Source organism: Phalacrocorax carbo, chromosome 2 (genome assembly GCF_963921805.1).
Source record: "Phalacrocorax carbo chromosome 2, bPhaCar2.1, whole genome shotgun sequence".
In the NCBI taxonomy this organism is placed as follows: Eukaryota; Metazoa; Chordata; class Aves; order Suliformes; family Phalacrocoracidae; genus Phalacrocorax; species Phalacrocorax carbo.
Window position 1 is genome coordinate 40057710 of NC_087514.1, and position 20802 is coordinate 40078511.

At 39.4% G+C, this 20802-nt stretch overlaps 1 protein-coding gene across 2 annotated transcripts; it reads left to right on the plus strand.

The window, feature by feature from the left end:
- Window positions 1-3215: 3215 nt before the first annotated feature.
- Window positions 3216-20772, plus strand: TTPA (alpha tocopherol transfer protein). Of its 2 annotated transcripts, XM_064442640.1 has the most exons (5): window positions 3219-3499; window positions 11008-11161; window positions 13027-13220; window positions 15813-15923; window positions 17935-20772. In XM_064442640.1, the coding sequence occupies exons 1-5, from the start codon at window positions 3305-3307 to the stop codon at window positions 18112-18114; spliced, it is 834 nt and encodes a 277-aa protein (XP_064298710.1). In that variant the 5' UTR covers window positions 3219-3304; the 3' UTR covers window positions 18115-20772. The 2 variants fall into 2 exon arrangements, with proteins under 2 accessions (XP_064298711.1, XP_064298710.1); XM_064442641.1 differs by lacking the exon at window positions 15813-15923 and having other exon boundaries at window positions 3216-3499.
- The last annotated feature ends 30 nt before the right edge of the window (window positions 20773-20802 follow it).

Genomic DNA, 20802 nt, shown 5'->3' on the forward strand with positions numbered 1-20802 from the left:
GGCTAACTGCACAAGTTAACTAGAACTTAATTTATCAAGATGCTGACTACCTGCTGTCCTCACTGTCTGAAACAGTGTTCAGCATCTATGAAAGTTAAATTCTTAATCTTGATCCTATTGAAATTTATGTGCTAATGCTAGCTTAAATTTGTGCGGATGAAATATAAGGTCCTTCTATATATCTGTATCATTCACAGAAAGAACGTACAACTACTACTGTAGGGTTGAAACTCAAAAACATTTTATAATTTTTATAGTGCCCTGTAAAAGGAGCACAGACTCATGCTTCTTAAGGAAAAGACTTTAGTGTTGAGCTTTCTTTTCCCATCTGCTTCAGAAGCTTTGCTATGGATATACTACTAACTTTCACAGCTCCTACTCCCTGACCTTTCTGAACTTAGAATCATAGAATCATTTAGTTTGGAAATTACCTTTAAAATCATCGAGTCCAATTGTAAATCTAACACTTTCAAGTCCACCACTAAACCATGTTCCTAAGTGCCACATCTACACTTGAGCCAGGATAATTGTTAGGACTCCGTTGCACTGAGTACCATGGAAATCCACATGAAATTTCTTTCTGTAGCTTCAGGATTTCACCTATAGACAGTATATTATAAGGCTGGAATCATTGTAACATGTGCCCTGTCCTCAGTTTACTTAACCAAAGGACTATTTTTAACTTACAGATATATTTTATTGCCTTACAAACATTCTGTAATATAATAGTATGAACTTTGTATTAATACATATTTTCTTATTTTATACAGCGTATCAGAAAGGTGATTTTTGAGTTGCAAGTAAGAACCCAATCTCAGTCTAAATGCTTTTCACGTCTTTGACTGGAAAAATACCTTTTGAGTCACAGATAATGTCTACAAAATCTCTGGGAAAAAAATGAAGTCTGCCCGCAGCATCAGTCTGTGACCCAAGACTCTATTTCTGGGCCAAGTGCTCACTTATGCTGGATACCAAAGCCATTCTGCCTGTTTTGCAAATGAGCTCATGGGATCTTTGGCGCAACCTGCTAGTGGATGGGAGTTTGAAGGGCACGCCACAAGTCTTCACGTGTGAAGACAGATAAAGAAAAAACAGCTTAAGCAGATAGAAGTGAATTCTTTAAACTCCAGAAAGTTTTTGTTCCTGTCACCTTTTATATACATATATGTATATAGATATATACGTATATGTATATAAAAAGTACATGTATGTGATGTTACAGTCAAAGACGGTTGCCTACACAACCCTTGAACACTTGCCACAGAAGACCTGTTAAAGTTATGATATAGGTTCTACACAGATGTAAAATTTCTGCTGAAGGAGGGCAAATTCCAGCTGTCTGGGAAAAGCCTGTTTGTCACAGGAATATACCAAAATGGAACATCTAAGAGAAATTGCCACAATTTCAAGTCTTTGTTGTAGCAGACAGAGCTTTCAGGCACTTGAGCTCTTTTCCACATGTAATTACACAAAACAAAAGCTTTACCTGCAAGCCTTGTCTTGCAACAGGTCTTAATTGCTCTGGTGAAGGGTCAACTGTGCAATATGTTGGCTCCTCTGTGTGAAGGCCTGATGATATCACATCTTCACTGTCAGAGACAGGAGCTGTCATTAGTGCTACAAATTCAGTCTCACTCATAGAATTTTTAATTGAAACCTTAAATTTACAGATATTTTTGTAACTCAGTCTTGAGGGAAATTACCGCTAGTAAAACTAACTTTGGTCAAAGATGAAGCCAAAATTGCAATGTGAATTTTGTAGAAAAGCTAGATAAAAACTATGAGTTGCTTAGCTGAAGGGTGTAATAAAAGGTTTCAGTATTTTCTCCCCCTTTATGTTTTACAGACAAACCCCTAAGCTGTAAGAACACTGAGATGGCAAAACTAAGTGCTCAAAAATTAGGAAGCGGTGTTTAAAAGCACTGAATGTCCTTGCTGTGATACCCCTTTGTGTTTGTCCTGCCACCCGTGGTTGGGTTACACATCTGCATGCCATTTTTCCCATGGAGGCTCTGTGGCTCTGTCCAGAAAAAATGGTTTAGCAAACCCCGCTGTTACTGCCCTCTCCACATACTGTTCTCTTTGTTTTATCTTGTATTTCCATTTCCAGCTTGCTTTTTCTTCTTGATCTAGCACAGGTCCGTACTTCCTCACACCTTCCTCCTGCCTGCAATTCTGTATGTCCACCTCTATATACTCTTGACTGCTACATCCATTTCCCAATTTTTATCCTTCGCTGCAACGCTTTGCCCCTGTAAGTTTCTCTTTCCTGTTCAGTCCTTTGAGTTCCTGCTTTAATCTTGGTTTTTGGCATGATTATTCACACACCTCCAACTCTTTACCTGTATGCATTTAGTTAGGCAGATTTTTTTTTTTGCATTTGTAAAACTGAGGGGGATACTTGTAGACATTTCAGCAGTATGTAAGAGTCCAAGACATGGCTAGATATGATCAAAAGGCCAGTCAAAAAGTAAGTAAGCATTAAGTGTACATGTAGGAAGGCAGAGAAGGGGAAGATAATCTGGAGCAAAGTTTTGTGAACCTTTTAATAGGCCTAAGCATGCCTTATAAATTTTATCTTAAATGAAGTAAAGCCTAAGTTGACCAGAGAAATCTCAAAGGAAACCTAATGAAAGGGATTGGCTATAATAAAAATAGCAGCAGTGAACTCTTGACTTTCAATAACTGAACTCACTGCTGAGCAGCAAAGTTGAACTAAAGCTGATTTCAATTTCACCATCCTTTCTCCAGGCAGAGTGGATATATTTCCATTACTGCATATTCATGTTAACGATCAGGCGCTCCAAGGCGGTTGTCCACCAACACCAATCTCTCCCTTGCACAGCCGTTCCCAGCTGCAGTGAGGCTGCACCTTTTCCCCATTTAATACCTGAAGACGGATTATTTTCGCCTAAAAGGCAGGCCTCCCCCCTCAGCGGCGTTCGGGGCTCCGCGATGACTGCCCTTGCGGCGGGCGGCGCGGGCACCTCCTGCCCCCGCCCGGGGGACGGGCCTCCCCGCGGTGGGGCCGCACCTCTCCCTTATTAACCTAAAACAGTAAAAACTGGTGAAGTCCACAAAAGTGAAAAAAAAACCCCAACCCTAAAGGATTAAGCGCCGCAGCCGGGGCGCCGGGAGCGCGGCACACCTGCCTCCTCCCCTTTTTCCCGCTCCGGCCCGGGAAGGCGCTGAGGGGTTAAGCCCCGCCGGGGGCGGGAGCGGAGGTGGAGGCGGGGGCAGCCGGGCAGGGCGCCGCCGCCGCCGGCTTGGCGGCGCGCCGTCAGAGCCGGCCGGCGGCGGGGGGATGTCGCAGGGCCCGCCGGGCGCCGGGCGCCTCAGCGACCTGCCCGACCACTCGCCGGCGGTGCGCGGCGCCGTCGCCGAGCTGCGGCGGCGGGCGGAGGCAGAGCCCGGCCAGCGCTGGCCGCAGCCCCTCTCCGACTTCTTCCTAGTGAGGTTCCTGCGCGCCCGAGACTTTCACCTGGACCTGGCCTGGAGGGTAAGGAGGGCTGTGGGGGAGCGGGCGCCGCCGGCGGCCCCCTGCGGGGCTGGGGGCGCTCCCGCCACCCGCTGAGGGCGAGGGGAGGGCGACAACTTCTCCCTCTGCGTGGAGACCCCCCGCGGCGGCCGTCAGCCGTCAGCCTCGCAGCCCACGGCCGCGCCACCCACGGGGGTCTCGCCTCAAGCCCAGGGGTGCCGCGGCACGGGGGGGGCGGCGGGCGGGGTGGGGGATCGAGCAGCATCGCTGGGGGCGGAGGGCGCCGGGGGGGGCCGCGGGCGCTGCGCTGCTGGCGGCGGCCGAGGCCGAGCAGGGCGATCCAGCGTGTAACGAATTGCTCGTCACGCGTGTCTTCTGCGTGGAGCCGCGTCAGCGTGCGGTGCCGTAGCCAGCTTCGCGCGGTCTCGCCGAGCTGAGCTGACATGAAGGCTATGGTTGCTGTGGTACGGTCACATAACGGTGACGGCGAGCGAGTTACGGGCGTGTCGCGTAGAGGTTACGGTAAGTGTGGTAAAGTCACGCTCCGACCAGGAAGCAATATCCTTTAAAAGACATCCTTATGGTGCTTATCAGCCTGAGATCGCTAGTTACTAGTAATGTTACTGTTTTCACTTCAGATTTTAATCACTGTAACATAAAGCTATTCGTTAAAATCCTTGGAGTTTAGTCATGTGCAACGCTCCTTTCAGTCTTTGCTAAGTTTTGTTACTTTCCTGGCGGTTGGCGTGGCTCTTTGCCGTACAGCCAGTGCGTGCGTATTTTTAATAACCATAGGTACAAATTGTTTCTTTTTTTACAGCAAGACTGACCACCGCTAACCCTTCTGAACAGAAAGTATTTCCAAATCCTTCCAGGGCAAAAGCATTTATTCGCTTGTGCCAATTGGAAACTGTGTTTTAGTGGAATTTGATGTTGATGACATAGCGTTACCCAGCAGACCTCACCTTTTAGTTTCTGACTTCTCTGCACTGTAGATTTTCCAAGTGTAGTTACCAAAAGAGATGGTTGTTTGCCTATGGATATATTTCAGGATCAGGGTAACTAAACAAGAATGTGAGAAATTAAATTAAGCCATTAATCACAGGTAGCTTTAGAAATTATATTTTCTATTCATTTGGGTCATAAGGCTTGTGTCACAGCTTTAAGTCTTTCCTCCTCAGCAGAAGAACTAGCAAGTCAAGTCACATTCCTTTGGGTATTTATGGATCTTACTTTTGCTTGAAGTTCATGAGATTGTTTATATCAGATGTGTGCACTAAAAACTGTTGGACTGTGCCTTTTGGTGTTTTTTTTGTTTGTTTTTAAGGAATGTGTTTATCTGCAATTGGCGTATTAAAGCTCAAGAGAATTATTGTGCAAAAATCTGTGGTGGTCATAAGATGTGTATTCATCTAACCCAAGTCTGACCTCATGCAGAGGTTATGTTAGTACTTCATCCTAGACAGGTCCCTCCTGCCATCAGTCCAGACAACACGTGCTCCCTCTGGTCCTGGTTTGATATTGCCTCTCAGGTTGGAGTTCAGGCTGATACAGTCCCTTTTTGCCCACTGGGCTCCTGTGTACTACCGTATAGTACTTGTAGAGCAGCTAAGGGATAATCAAAGTTTGCGGCTCTGTCAATGCTTGTAACCAAAGTTCTTCAAGCTCTTGCCAAGCGTCTTTCTTAGTACAGGCTCATACTTAGCCTTAGATTGAATCAAGACTCTGGCAACTGACCAGACTGTGTATTGATAAATCTCTGTCAAATATTAACCAAGGATGCATCTGATTTCAGTTTATCAACATTTGGAAATGCTTCAGAAAAGAATAATCAGGTAGATTGTGGCAAGACATTTAATTTCTGAATATTCTATGATGGCTCCTTCCAACAGCAATATTTACCTTTTTCCACTGGCAATTCCAGGCTTGTTTTCAAGTACTGATCTATTGAAACATGCCATGCTAGAAGAAAATCTACCACTGAAACAGGCAGCTGGATTTGAAGAACTCGAAGAAGAGCTAGAACTGTCTGTATTTTTAAAAGCCAATCATTATTCAATTAAACTCAGTAACAGACTATTCTCAAGGTAGAAGATAATTCTTTTTCTGCATTTTGAATCACAGGAAGGATTAAACTTGGCCCAATGCCTTCCCTTAGAAAGTGGCTGGAGATGTATGCATGAACCCCAACCATATAATTACAGGCTCCAGAGGAGGAGGTGAAGTTAAGCAGATAGCTTCGACAAAAGGATTTCAAATGCATGAATGTTATTAGTAAGAAAGTGTTACGTCAGTCTGCATGAAATATTGGCAGTCATTTGTCTATAGGAATGAACAGAAAGTCCTTCGACACAGACTAACAAGTGTCAAACAACACAACAAACCTTCAATAGGTAAATAAGAATTTTTCTTGTCTTGCGAGACAGTTGCAATACTTACCTACCAAAAATTAACACTCAGAAAGAAGTGTTACATCATTACAGCATGTTCTGTGCATTTCTAATCCCTGTGGGAGATATAGGTAGGGATCAGATGTTAATGCTGCAAAAGATTTTAGTCTGGATATAAATTCATACCTGAGCTGAGCATGTTGTTTGCTCATTGATTTGTACAGATACACCTACCTACTCTATATGCTGTAAACTGAGAAGCAGGTCCGCTGGTCTCCATTAATTTTGCTAAAGTAATGGATTTATACATCCCTTTCTAAATGTACCGGCTATGTGTGTATGACTTCATTGTTGTGATCAAAACCACTGTCACTCTGATTCAGTAGTGATATGTGAAATCTGGAGAATTAGCATCTCCTTTCCTCCATAAATCTCTTTGCCTAGTGCATGTTATTATGTACTTGCATGACATCCCACAACTCTTGTATAAGACTAATTCTCAGTGACTTGAGGATACCGTCTTCTTGTACTTGAAATAGATTATACTCTGGGGAAATGAATGAAAATCTTTAAATTTAGTAAAAATGCAACATTGAAACCCTTTGCCGAGAGATGTTTTCATAACATACCACTTTGACTTTTGTAAGCATCATTTCTGTGGCACTCAAAACTGTCTAAATATCTAGGATCGTTTAGGAGTTCTGGTTGTTACGAAGGTATATAGCCAGACTTTGTCTTTGCCCTGCATTTGTCTTACGGAGGAATTAAGACTTCCTAGTGTGTTGTACTGCAAATAAGTTGCTTAGAATAACTACAATGTACAAGAAGGATTGTTTTCCGTAGTGTCAAACATACTGCTGAGTCTTGGGTGTTATCTTTGAGGATCATTGAAATACAAAGACCAAGTTTAAATCAGTTACTTGGCTGCTTGTCTTCCATCAATACAGAGGCATTCCTCAAAAAGGGTAGAGGACCCCTCCTGGGCTCTCTGGCCTGACTCCTGAGGAGATGCAAATCAGTCAGACAGTCTTCCCTTTGTGCTAAGCCAAATGTCTCAACTTAGGCATGTGCCAGTCTTCTCCCAACAGGCAAAGAGGTGATGCATGTGGCATAGGGAAAGTTCTATGGCTCTATAAAAATGTTTTAAATTCTTTGTGTATACCATGTTTGAATTCTGTGTGTAGGTATATTGAAATACACTACTGAAAAAATATTAAAAAAATATGTGCACAAAAGTGTGTGTCTAGGTGTGTATCTATTTATGTTTATATTCCAAAGTTTGAGCTTTAGTTGAGTTGGTTTCTCCTCCAAGGATTGCCAGTAGAAAACATTTTTTTCCTAAGCGTTGTGTGTGTTGGTACAACCGCTGACACAGTAGAGGCCTAATTCTGTCTAGCATCCTTGTTAATATGAATAAATAGTTATTAATCAAGAAAAAATAATTAATTTACATATACAAATACATTGGTTTCTGTAAGAAGCACATTGTTTTCTAGTTCTTCTAATTCTAAGTAAAGTACTAAGTTTACTTTTCTTCGTTTTGTAGCCCATGAATCTTGGATTAATCAGTAACTTTATAATCTCGGGATGTTCAGAAATCTGGAACTATCCCCAGAGGACCTCAGGAAAAAAACCTCTTAATTAATGCTTAACTCCAGACACTGGAGTTTTTCATCCAGCTTTCCCCATTTATCAAGTTATCCTGCATCTGTTTTCAGGCGCTGAGCAGATGCTAAGTAGGCCCTTCAGTTTGTAAACACAGATGATTATACATGGAGATGTTTTCCTTGTGTTATAAGTACATGACCATTTTTATACTAGGTACTGAATGCACCTGTTTTTCCTGATACTAGGTTGCTTCATCTTCTATATCCAGGCTGATTGTTATAGATAATAATTATGGTTTTCCTAGCTGTCTTTACTAAAAAAATAAAAATAATATTTTTAAAATAATTCATGTGAATTTTTGTGTTTAAACAATGTTAAACTAGAAATTTTCAAAATTAAGTAAAACTGTAAGTACCCACTGCTAGTTTTTAATTCCATTATATGTTTAAGGATTGCTCATGTAAGTAGTTGTGTGTGATGTATGTCCAGCTGCTAAGAAATGGATTGTTTACATAAGTGAAAATTTAAAGAATATGTCCCAAAACTAGCTGTAGATACTCTGGAAGATTATCTAATGCTAACCTTTACTTCAGCTCTAAATGATTTCAGGTAATTAGATTAGGTTTTCAAAATCTGAGAACTCTTCAGCACTTTGTGGCTTTCTGGACAAGGGAAGTATGTTTAGAGCTTAGCCGTGTTATGTGTCTAAAAGAGGAACCACTTGCCCACATCCTGGAAGGTGTCAGAAGTAGTCCAACCATATATTTACTCCTTAATGGACTCACCAGTAGGTAAATTATGTCTTCCATAAGGTTCTTGAGTGTGTCATAAGCTGCGAACACAATTCCCTTTCTCCCAAGGTCCAGAACTTAAATCCTTGTTGTTCCCTACTTGGAAAATGTAAATATTCATAACAACGAGAAACTAACTGTACTGACAAGATAGGGTTATTTAGGGTATTGAATGAATGTATCATTTTGATTCTCATCTTGGTTTTGGCAGGCAGCTCTTCTAATTAGGTTCATTAAGTTGTGGTACAACAGATTTTAGAAGAAAGGGGAGAAATGACACGGCTAACAGATACTTGCATAGTTGTTTTGAGGGTGTTTTTGTATTTTGCTGCTTTTTAAGTGTCTGTATTGGAGAGACCAAGGAAAAGAACACAGTATGTTGACAGTGCTGTCTGGTTGGCACAAAGCAGTTGGGATTGCTCAAACAGTGCCCTTTGTAGAGAGTCAAGCACCAACAGAGTGAGATATCAGAGTACATCATCAGGCCTATCTTTGCAATCGCAGTGAATTTCTAGTCCACAAATTAACTTACTTTCCCTACTCCCTCTCCCCTCCCCAACCTTTTTTGTTTGTTTGTTTTTAAGTTAGCCAAGAATAGAACTGATTTAATGCGGTCAAAAGGCTTCTAGTAGAATTCTCCTAATGGTTAAATGTTTCTTTCTACAGTGTGTGGTTTAGGATGAGGCTTTTACCAACTTTCTCATTGCCAAATTCAATGGGATTCTAGCATGGCAGATGAACTCTTTCATTTTTGTACCTATAAATACATATTTATAGGTGCTGTTTCCATGAAGGATATAGATAGTTTCCTATCAGTATAACATCTATTACTAAGTAAATTCTGCTGACAAACAGTAATGCCTTATAGTTTCCTCATGAAAATTAGTTTGAGAGACCTTCAGAAAAATTGAAGATCTTCATCAGAGCAGAAAAGCCTTAAGCTGAAGAAAAAAAATATACGTTTTAAGTAAAAATATACAAGAAACTTGAAAGTAGAGGGAAGGGTAAGAAATAAGACTAATTATCTAATGTAAGCATGCTATGAGGTACAGGATGGTGAGTCTCAGGTCTCCCTCTAAGAGTCTGTAGGTAAGCATCGGCATAGCTGATGCTGTGGTGTTCCAAGGGATGAATTCAGTATCCACTGAGGTTCCTTCTGACCATTCCTTCTATGAATATGGTGAAGAAAATGATACTTGCATAGATGCAAGAAATTTGAAGTTTATTTAGGGTCATGTTTTATTAGTTGGAGCTAACAGTTCTTCTGAACTGTAATGTTTTTGTTGTGAAATATGGGGTAATTGAGAAATCAATAATTAATTTCTGTTAATACAAATTAACAGAAACAAAAGACACTGGTGGGCGCATTTAATTTGTGAAACCGTGCTGAGGAGCAGACTGGGTTTTGCTGTTTGATGAAATATAGTAACAATTTGAAAGGCTAGCCTGTGCATGCTACCTTTCAGATTTAAACCTACATTTCAGTTTGTTGTGAAACAAGGTACTGGAAAATTCTGATTCTCTTAGCTCCTTTCATGATCTCAGGTTAGAAGTCTAAATTGTAGCTATTTAGGAAATTTTAATACAAAATCTAAATTATTTGCTGTAGCTATCCCTCTACCCTCCAAACTCAGTGCTAGAGAACTTAGCATGGGTGATACAGTAGGGGCAGAATTTAGTTGATTAATTGAGAGGAAGCCTTTTAGAAGACAGTCTTGGATAGCTTCCTACTTACCTATGCAAAATGGCTTAAATTCTAGTTGCAGGGCATAGCAGTTCATTTTCTCCACCACCACTTAACATTGAAGGAGAAACAGTAATTAGACTTGGAAATTAGAACTACTGCATCCTCAACTTAGTTTATCATGATCCACCTCTAAGATGACCTTTCACAGTATCACCTGTAATTCCTCTTCATAGATGTTACCTCAGAGAGGAATGTCTTTAATTGACTCTTCCTTAGAGTTAAGCCATTGCCTTTTAACACACAGCTCTTTCAGTGCCTTAGACGTACTAATTTATGATGCTGCCTTCAGGCCTTAGGAACCAGGGTGATCAAGTCCCCAATAATGGACAGGATCTCTATTTTAGCAAAACAGGGTCTCATTATTTGCAGTCCGGGGGAGGGAAATTGTCTAATGGGTAATAGACCCACTACATGGTTATATTCTGCCATTTCAGAGGGGTAGGAGGGACTTTGTGCTTTAGATATGCTGGTGATCAAATCTGCTTCAAATAGTAAACTGAAATTATTGATGACTGTCTGTACAAAATGGGCCCATGCTTAGCAGGAGTGGGGTGTTGGGCAGGAAGGTGAAGGGGGAATGTTCTACTAAGATTTTGCACACTTAAGTTCAACAAGCCCTGAATGAATCTGATGCAGTATCAAACGGAATAATCCGAAATGTATCCTGAGTAAGAAAACTGTTTTTAGATGTATTTTATGCAGAAAATACTGGCTTTTTAGCCATATTCCAGTTTTCTTTTCTGACACAAAATAACAATGGCAGTCCATTAACAAGTTGACAGGATTCTAAATTCATCATAACTTACTCACTCACTTGATCCAGTATAGCAACCTTCTACTACTAGGAGGGATTTGATGAAAATACACAGTGAACTGGTGATCGTAAATTTAATGAATTAAACCTCTGACTGACTACATGTTGAAAACATTTTTAACTGTGCTCTTCATGTAATACCTGATGGCTGTCTGTCATCCACATTTATTTTTTTCCAGTTATTGAAGAATTACCAGAAGTGGAGAATTGAATGCCCAGAAATAAGTGCAGATTTACAACCATCTTCTGTTCTTGGTCTTTTGCATGCTGGCTATCACGGAGTCCTGAGATCAAGGGATCCACATGGAAGCAAAGTTCTGATATACAGAATTGGTGAGTGACAAAATTGCTTGGACCTCTTTCACATCTGGCCCTGGCACTGATCTTTTTGTTGGGTTTTTTGTGTGTGTGTGTTTTTGTTGTTGCTTGGGTTTTTTTAAATTATCACAATTTGAGCAACAAAATAGAAGTATTTTATAGCTACAGCACCAAGGGTTGACAAAATTAAATAATACTAGAATGTCTTGACTAGAAAGGTAACATATTTATGTTCCCTGTTAGAAATACCTTTACATTAACATAAAGGTGAGTTTATTGAGCTGTAACAGTTATATCATTTGTCTTACATACTTGTGTGGCTAAAGCTGTACAATCCTTTATGAAGAACTAACTTTCCTTTTAGTGGAATTCTTGTCTGCATCAAAAAAAGTCTTCGGGTTAAAACCCTAAAACTTGCAAGAGTATGTGGCTATTTGGGTCTGAGTGTCCCAACAATTATTTGTTTCCATGCAAATTTTCAAAGCCATGTGCTAAGACTGGGATACTGGTGCACGTGCAGCACAGAGGGGAGAGAGAGAACACAAAAAAAGGTGTAAACCTAGTCACGTACCAACGATCAGTTTAGATGTGGATGAGAAGTTCACTGCATTTTCACTGTTTAGATGTAGCCAAAGATTCCTGTCTAACAACAGTTTGAAGATCTTGAATTGTTTCATACACTCCCAAAAAGTCTTTTAAAAAATGATGTAGTTAAATTATCACCTGTGTTGTGGTTTAACCCCAGCTCGCAACTGAGCACTACCCATCTGCCTGCTCACTGCCCCTGTGGTGGGATGGGGGAGAGAATCGGAAGAGTAAAAGTGAAAAAAACCTTGTGAGTTAAGAACAGTTTAATAATTGAAATAAAATAAAATAGTAGTAATAATAATAATAATGATAAAATAATATACAAAGCAAGTGATGCACGATTCAGTTGCTCACCACCCACTGACCGATGCCCAGCGTGTCCCCAAGCAGTGTCCCCCTGGGCAGCTTTTCTGCTAGTTTATATACTGAGCATGAAGTCATATGGTATGACATATCCCTTTGGCCACTTTCGGTCAGCCTTTCTGGCTGCGCTCCCTCCCAGCTTCTTGTGCATCTTCAGCCTTCTCAGTGGGTAGAGCATGAGATGCTGAAAAGTCCTTGACTTAGTGTGAGCATTACTTAGCAACAGCTAAAACGTCAGTGTCTTACCAACATTATTCTCATACTAAATCCAAAACACAGCACTGTACCAGCCACAGTGAAGAACATTAACTCTATCCCAGCTGAAACCAAGACGTATTATCATATTTCTTTGTGCTTGTTTTGGACAGAGAAATAATTTCTGCCAACTTTTAAAGAGTTGTTTTAATGTCAGCTGGTCTAGTAGAAAATAATGCATCTCTCTGTAAAGTTGTGTCCTCTGCAGCTTTCATCTAGGGTTAAGGCTTATCCCACGTCATTCTTTGCTCAGGCCTCAGAAAAACAAGTGCATTCACTAAGTCCTGACAGAATTACTGCACTGAAGAACAATTAAATTAATTGATTGGATTGATGATCTGTAGTTCCTGCTAACACGACTTGTTACTGAATTAAACTGTTCCTGTCAAAACCTTATACTGGAGGCTATGGCCATACATGGAACATGCTACGTTAGGTGGCATCTACACCTATCTACCATTAGGTGGTACCATCTACAAAAAAGAGTTTGAAAGATGAGTGACAGAGCAGGCACACAAAGCAATTTCTGTTCTGGCAAATCTGTTTATTTCAGGACCTTTGATATTTCTGGTTACTTCTTGTTCCCAAGAAGCACATTAGAAGCAGTAAAAAGCAAAAGTACAAGTGTATGTAGTATCCTCGTGGTAATGCAGTGCAATCTGTTTACTCTTCAGGACAGTGGGATCCCAAGTTATTTACGGCATACGATGTGTTTCGTGTAAGTCTTATCACTTCTGAACTCATTGTAAAGGAGATTGAGACTCAGCGGAATGGAGTCAAGGCTATTTTTGATCTCCAAGGGTGGCGATTTGCTCATGCATTTCAAATCAGTCCAGCAGTGGCCAAGAAAATTGCTGCTGTGCTCACAGTAAGTATTACATACTGCTTTATGCTTCTTCATTGCTGTAACTCCCAATTTTTCATCTGCTCTAAGCTATGGTAAATTTTCCTTCCTTAAACCTTCTTGTAATCTATGCAACTTGAGAGAACAAAATCTTAAATCCATTAAAAGTCAGATAGCTCAGGCATAGGTTGTGCTTGATTTGACTTAAAAGTATGTTCTTGCATAGCAGTAAATGTCCTTTAACCTCTGATGTTTTAGAACTCCACTGACCTGTACAACAGAAGAATTTCATGAGTGTAAGAGCAGATGAAGCCAAGTTTTGTAAGGATCTGTGTTTGTTATCCCATTTCATCTCCTCTCTTCGCTTCTTTTGTGCATTAACTCAACATTCAAAGCTCTTTTTTTCCTGAGACTCAGAGAAGATGAGAAATACCATGTGCTAGGAGTAGTTAAGAGCAAGATGGTACTAACTTGTTACCAGTATGGATGATGCTACATAAACATCCAGCTGCTACCAACACAACATACAGTGTTTATGTTCTGCTTGCTTTTTGCCCCCCAACATGAGCATTGTTTTGTGCAACTCACTGCTACCTCACCTCCTATTTTTCACAAAGATTCTAGGGACTGTCTTTAAGTCTTGTTCCTTTCTGTCAAATTCAGTTGAACTTTGCCAATGGATTTGAGAAAGAGAGAAAAATAAAGGAAAAAAAAAAAAATAAAAGGGGACAGAGAATTGTCAGGCAAGCTGCAGTGCAGCCCTATAATCCTGTTTTCCTTCAGAAGTTAGGATGAAAATCAGTAATAATAAAACTGTTAACCTATGATGTGGAAATGATGTGGAAATGAGCCAGGGAGATAATCTCTTGCTCTGATATGGTAAAGTTTGTGCCTGAGGTTCACTCAAAACTTAGTCATTGAACTAATATCATCAGAACTTCAGCTGTTCTTCCTTTTTGGTCTCTACTGTAAAACTGCAGTGAAACCAGCAAGTATTCCCAACTTTTCACATTTAGAATAAGAACTCTTGATGTTTACATGATCCTGGGCCAGACCTCATGAGACTATGATGTGTGAGAGTGTTTCGGTTGATTTCTGAGGTAGTAAACAAGTTGCTAGTAATTTTTTAACCTTGAAATAGAGCAGAAAGGAGGTAGAATAGGATTTGCAATTTAATCTAAAGGTTTCAATCCATTATCTCCAACAAGGAAGTTCTTTGAATGTGATGTTTCCATCTTGATCTATTTCAGATTTTTTGCATGTTTTTCAAGCTTCTAAATGTTTATTGTAGCTATGGAGAAAAAGGTAGAAAAAAATTGTGGTTTTTTTGAAGAGGAATAAGTTTAACTCTTTTTTTTTTTTTCAGATTCCTTTCTTCATTTTAACTGATTCATATATTTCACCCAGAGATTGTCTTAGTGTTGTTCAGTATTCTTATAAGTAAAAATTAAGGAACCTTAGTTTCAAACCTCAGTTTTTCTTAAGAAATGTGTCTTGCAAATTACTATCCTATATGAAGAAACAGAAGTTAATCGAAAGGAAATAGAAGGAATGGAAAGCATAGTAACATTAGTAAGTGACATCATCTTGAAAAATCTTTACCCCAGGCAAAATCAAACTTTTGTGAAAAACATGATAGTAGACTTTAAGTGCATGATGACAGATGATAATGTGCTGTAAACCTATAATCTTATAGTTTTAAGGTCTTTATCATACATGAAAACCTAAAAGGAGTAGCACTTAAATGTGTGGGGTTGGGGTTTATTTATCCATTGAAGAGTGCATGAAATGGGAGAACTGTTTGTGAGAAGTACCTTTTTTATAAGCAGAAAACCTCTGGTCACAGAGGTAGCATGAGCTGGGATATGGATGGAAGCTGTACTTTCCCCACTGCATAATGCTGTCTTTGAGCACTGCCATATTTGCATTTAATTTGCAAAGGTCTGGGACTTCTAAATGAATCTTGAATGCAAGTAGAAGTATTTCATATTATAAACGCTGTATAGCAGATATAATTTTTATTTTCATTACGACAGTAATCATGTTGTAAAGCTGAACTTCTGGCTTGGGCAAATTCCCAGTAATCTCAAGGTTCTAAATTATATTTATAAGGCCTCTAAATTATGTTTATAATTTACTTAACTTAAAGTTAGTAGCTTCAGTGGTTTATATATATTTACATATTACCCTTCAGGCTGTGAATTGCCAATGAAAGCATATGGCTAAATAGCTTTTTGGTAAACTAGCAGCAGAATCTCTGCTGTGAAGAATTGTACCTCTGCAGAAAGGCTGAGCACAAGCTTTGTGTAGGTTACTTATGTGTAATTTGGTGAAGGGTTTTCTTGCTTGTTTGTTGTTTGTTTGTTTGTTTTAATAGCATCTCCTCCTACTGTTTGTTTGTTTCTTCGTTTTTTGCCTTTGAAGGAGAGGAACAAGATGTGATTTTCCTAAGCACTGTTGGGGCAGTGTAAACTAAGAACACTCCAAAGTGCAGGTATTAGCAAGGTCAGGAGGAATACTCTAACCTATGGACTAGATAGTTTTCACAGATTTGTCCTTAACAATAGAACCTTTTCAATAATATTTTCTTATGCTGTTTTTCATATATGTTGACAGGATTCCTTTCCACTAAAAGTTCGAGGTATCCACTTGATTAATGAGCCTTTATTCTTCCACCCGGTCTTTGCTCTAATTAAGCCTTTTCTCCCTGAAAAAATAAAACAACGGGTGAGTACACACAAATACTTCTTTCTGTCACAGAACCCTGCATGACAATCTGCAGCACTTCCCTTAGGACCTGGTACTCCTGAGCACTGAAAAGCGTAAATCATTTTTGTGTGTTAGTGCCATACAGGCCCCTGGAACCTAATTGTAAGGCATTTGCAGTTATCAATAATGTAAGAGTTGCAAGTGTTTGCTGTTACCACCACTCTAAAGTAATCACTACAGTGACACAGAGAGGTTAAATGATTTGCTTGAGGTCACACAGCAGTTCTTTTGCAGGACTGGGAAGAAATAGGTCCTGATCTCCTAACAGTCTGCCTGTAAATGACAGTAAGAAATTGTCACTGAACAGTGATGTTATACTCCAAGTTGTGCAGAATTAGTAGATGACAACTTTTTAGTTCTGAAAGACCTGCAGAGGCACTTACACATCAAAAATAGGTCAGGCTTAAGTTCAGAATTTCTTTCCAAATAGCTTCTTCGTTGTTCTAAATTGTTTTGCAGTTTTAGATCTGAAAACCCTGTTTGTATTTGGATGCAAAAGCATGCCAAGAATTCTGGGTTTTTAGCATAGGAGGAATATTGGAGGTTTCAGCTGACAGAAAAGAAAATACTGTGAAGTGTTAACAGCAGGACTAAGGTACAAAATAAGCAATACTGCCTGTTGTTATTCCCATTCTGAAGCCTCCTTGTCTTAGCACATGGACCTTGTGCATTTGCAGTAGCCACTGCACTCCAGGAAAGTACATCCAGATTTTTGTGGTCGCTGTTAGCTGTTACTTGCCAGTCCCCATTTCCTAGCATGTGTGTTTTGTCACAGGAGAGAGGCAGGATTGTTCCTGCCAGCCTTGTGCAGTCAGTCCCTCAGTCTGAAAAGATGATTTTAAAAAGTGTGTTCCAGCAGCCTGATGCCCTGGACCTTATTATCTCACATTAATGCCTGTGAAACAAGTCCCTGTCACCTGATACGGCTTAGATATCTTAGGCTAGAACGCAAAAGCGGAAAAGAGGGCAGATGTACAGTAAAGGCCTAAAAAGAAGATCAAACAGATATCCCAATTCATGGAATGGAACAGAAGCAGATTGGCTTGTCTCCTGGCTTAGAGTACCAGGTATGATCTGAAAAAAACCCTTTAAGGTGCAGTTCCCCTGTACCTTCATAGGAATAATTACTATTCACTCATTATCTTCCTGATGAGGAAGTGTTAGATAAAAGGCAGCCAACCACCTTTTGAGTGCATATTCTTGTAGTCTTTGTGTAATAGTAATTGCAGAAAATTCTTGTCAAGTGTTACTAAGAGGCCTGTAAAAGTTTCTGCCCAGAAGTCATGAACCAGGCTTCAAACTAGCTGCAATACAGCAAGAAGAGAAAAACCAAAACTACAGTATTACAAGGGTTGAAGTGGAGGAGTAGTCCAGGATCTAATTTCAGTTGGAACTGAAACCTAAGGACTGAGATATAGATTCTTCTGAATACCCTCCCTGGCACCTGTCTGAACCTACATAGATAGTAAATGATGTTGTTTTTAAATACGTATGACAGGACCAGACAGTAATGGCCAGGAGCCAAAGGCTGTTCTTTTGTTGGAAATGACTGAAAAGCAAGCACATTGTATCTATCATAACAAGACCAAACCCCAGTCTTCCCATGGTTTAGCTCACTCTAGCTGTACAGATGTAGTGTGTACCCTCATCGGTGTCGCTAAACCAGTCTGGAACAAATGTGTAGTTAGTTTCAGCTCCTCTGTTTGTAGCTGCCTAAAATGCAGTTCTCTGGTTGTAGTCCATGCTCATGAAGCTGCAGATACTGAGCAGGACAGCGTTTGAGTACCCATTGGAAACTCACATGGTGGTACTTCCTTCTTCATTTAAGGAGCTCATTATGAGCAAGCACACTTGTTTAGTCGAACCGCGCTGGTGGCTTCAGCTCCTGCACTGAATTTCTCTGCTGCCTGTTTTCACTCAGTAGTCTAGCATTCATACCCAAGTAAATGCTTTTCATATTTTGTTTTAGGTCTATATGCACGGATATAACTACATGCAGAGTCTGACCGAACACTTCCCAGTCAGCATTCTCCCACAGGAATATGGTGGGGAGGAAGTCTCCATTGAAGAGCTGGCCAAGGAATGGACTGACTTTATAATGGCATCTGCAGATTATCTTCAGAGCATTTCTCTGGTTGCCCAGGAATAACCTTACTAGAGTAGCGTATCAATTCTCAAACACTGGAAGTAGAAATAAGTTTAATCCGAAATCTTTCATGTAAACTTGAAATTATTGTAAATCAAACTAGTGTGTCTTCACAGGGCACTGAATATTTTATTGACTGCACTTTTATACTAACTGGAGTCTATCAGTATGCACGTCTGAAGAGATTAATGAATTCTACATGTTTGCAATACTGTTTGTAATTGATTAACTTCTATGCCAAAAAGCTGAATAAGTGCATCAGATGTCAGGATCGATACTGCCCCTGTTAAGTCTTTGGAGACAACTCATCCATAATAACACAGTCCAGAACCTTATGCTTAGCTGTTGTATTTTGTCTTGTCCAGATGATAGGACACAAAACAGAACGTGAATGGGGTAGACTAGTTAGTTGCGCAAGGATAACTACAGGGCTGATTTGAAAAGAGGCTGCTTTTGGGATCGATTCTCAGGGAAAATGGCTGTTTTGTTAGTTTGTGTCAAATTGAAAATTAGTCAGGAATAGTGAGACATTTGTGTTAATCTTTGTGCTGCTTGTGCAGCTTCCTTTATTGTGCTAATTAACACAGTAACTGTCCAATTTTGTAGAGAAAGATAGGGAAAACATCATGTACCTATTCTTCAAAGGAGTCTCAGTCAGGAGGAGGAGCTGATAAGAGGCTCAAAATAACCTTGAAAATTCTGATTTTCTTTATTAGAAGAGATACTGTCTATGGACAAGCTATAAACTACTCAGACTATGATCATATTTTATTCCTGCTGTAGAGCACTACAGATGTCAAGAGCTCTTAGTTGTTTGCAGTATGTATTTGTTTTGGAGGGTGAAGTAGATTATCCTTTGTGGATGAGAACTTTAGAAGTATTTGTTGTGTGGTTTAAGGGTGCTTGTAGGTCACTTTGGACCTTGGTGTAGGAGATGCTGGGTACCTTAATTTTATTTCCAGAATAGTAATTGGCAACTCGCCAGTCTATATCTTGTGTTGTGCACTGGAAGAAATTATTTTAATTTGCATTGAGCCGCCTTCTTAATTTCTGTAGGGGTAAAAAAAATCTGTCTATACTTACTGAAAACAGATTTTTTTTTTTTTAATGGACATGATTCAGATATGAACACTGCATGTGTGAAAGCTGTCACTCACCTTACATAGCAGTACTATCCTGCAATCCCCAGTATTCAATAAGCTAAAACATTATTTTACTTTTCACTGTTTTTTGTTAAAAGCTCTGTTAGTACATCAACTGCTAGAGCTCATTTACCCAGTTTTTAACTCTGTTTTGTAATAAGTCGGGGGGTCTTTGCATAAGCATTATATATCTAAACATTCCATATGAATCTTTGTATAACTGAATCCCTAACAAATACTGTGTTTCTCAGGTAGCCAGAAATGCTAACTTCAGTTACTTTGGAATCTTTAGGACATTGGGACGTTATATTAACATATGCTTAGGGGAGAGAAATGAAACTATCCTATTAAATTGGAAATGTCTTATTTTAGATTATCATTAATGCTGCATTATTGCAAAAGCAATTGGAAGCTGTTCTTCATTAGTAAGAGGAACATCTATAAAGGCTCATAGAGTATTTGGTTGTAGTTTCTTCTGCTGTGGTAACGTCAATGCCAGATACAAAATTCGTTCAAACCTGACTAGGACTTAAAAAAATTTTTTTCCAATTCCATAATTTCCTCAAGTGTATTTTTCATTCTTCTCTTTCAGGATATCTTTGATATGGAGCCTAAATTTAAAGAAACATTTTTCAGATGCATTTTCATATATATTTCATATACCTTCCTTTTTCTCAGATTCAACTATTTTGTGATACAAAAGCTCTGTAAATAGAGGAGTTCACTGAAGTGCTAATTCTTCTTTATAAGAGAATAAGCTAAGTAGTCGGGCATCTGGCAATTCTTCAAGTGTGTAACTCAAGTTCCATATCATTTACGAACTGGAGAAGTGAAGCTATTGTCTTAATTTTACGCTCTTTCAGTTTTAATCCTTGAATGTAAACTGCATAAAGAAATGAACTGTCTATATGAAACCAATCTCTAATCACTGCTGTTTTATGTAGCAGAGACTTAATTTGATTGCATATGTATATGCACATGGACAAAACTTAGCTGGTTTTTTTTTAAACTTCATTTGGACCACACCAGCTCTATGAATATAAAGTCCTAAATGTCTTTAAAAATATCCTGCATCTATTATTAAATGGTAATGTGTGTGCATAACACAACAGTTAGAGCACTGATTGCAGTTATTTTTTCATGAACTGTTAATTATTTTTTAACATTTACATGTTATATAGAAGGTAGGAACTCTATGCAAGGGATAGTTGCAGTTGCTACTAATAATGAGACAAGATAATTAGGATATTTGCATGACGTCAATGGAAGAGGTATTGGTACAACGGGTGGTGGTATGGCAGCTTTAAGCTGCAGAGTCAACAAAAGAGAAGTAAAAATCTCTAAGTGCATTATTTAAGAATACCAGGAGTGCCTGTAAAAAAAGCAAGTTCCTGTTAAATGGTGCAAATAAAATTTTACTACTGACTTATAGTCAATGTAAAGCACAATGTAATGCACAATGTTTTTAAATTTTTTACGTATCAGCATCATTAAATTAATAAAACTTTTCCTAGTCGAACCAGCCTCGTCTGTCACTTTTTAGTGATAA

Excerpts from the sequence above, each read along its gene's own strand:
- TTPA (XM_064442640.1), top strand. The coding sequence starts at position 3,305 with ATGTCGCAGGGCCCGCCGGGCGCCGGGCGCCTCAGCGACCTGCCCGAC. Across the intron at positions 3,500-11,007 it reads ACCTGGACCTGGCCTGGAGG|TTATTGAAGAATTACCAGAA; the intron begins GTAAGGAGGGCT and ends ATTTTTTTCCAG. Across the intron at positions 13,221-15,812 it reads AAATTGCTGCTGTGCTCACA|GATTCCTTTCCACTAAAAGT; the intron begins GTAAGTATTACA and ends ATATGTTGACAG.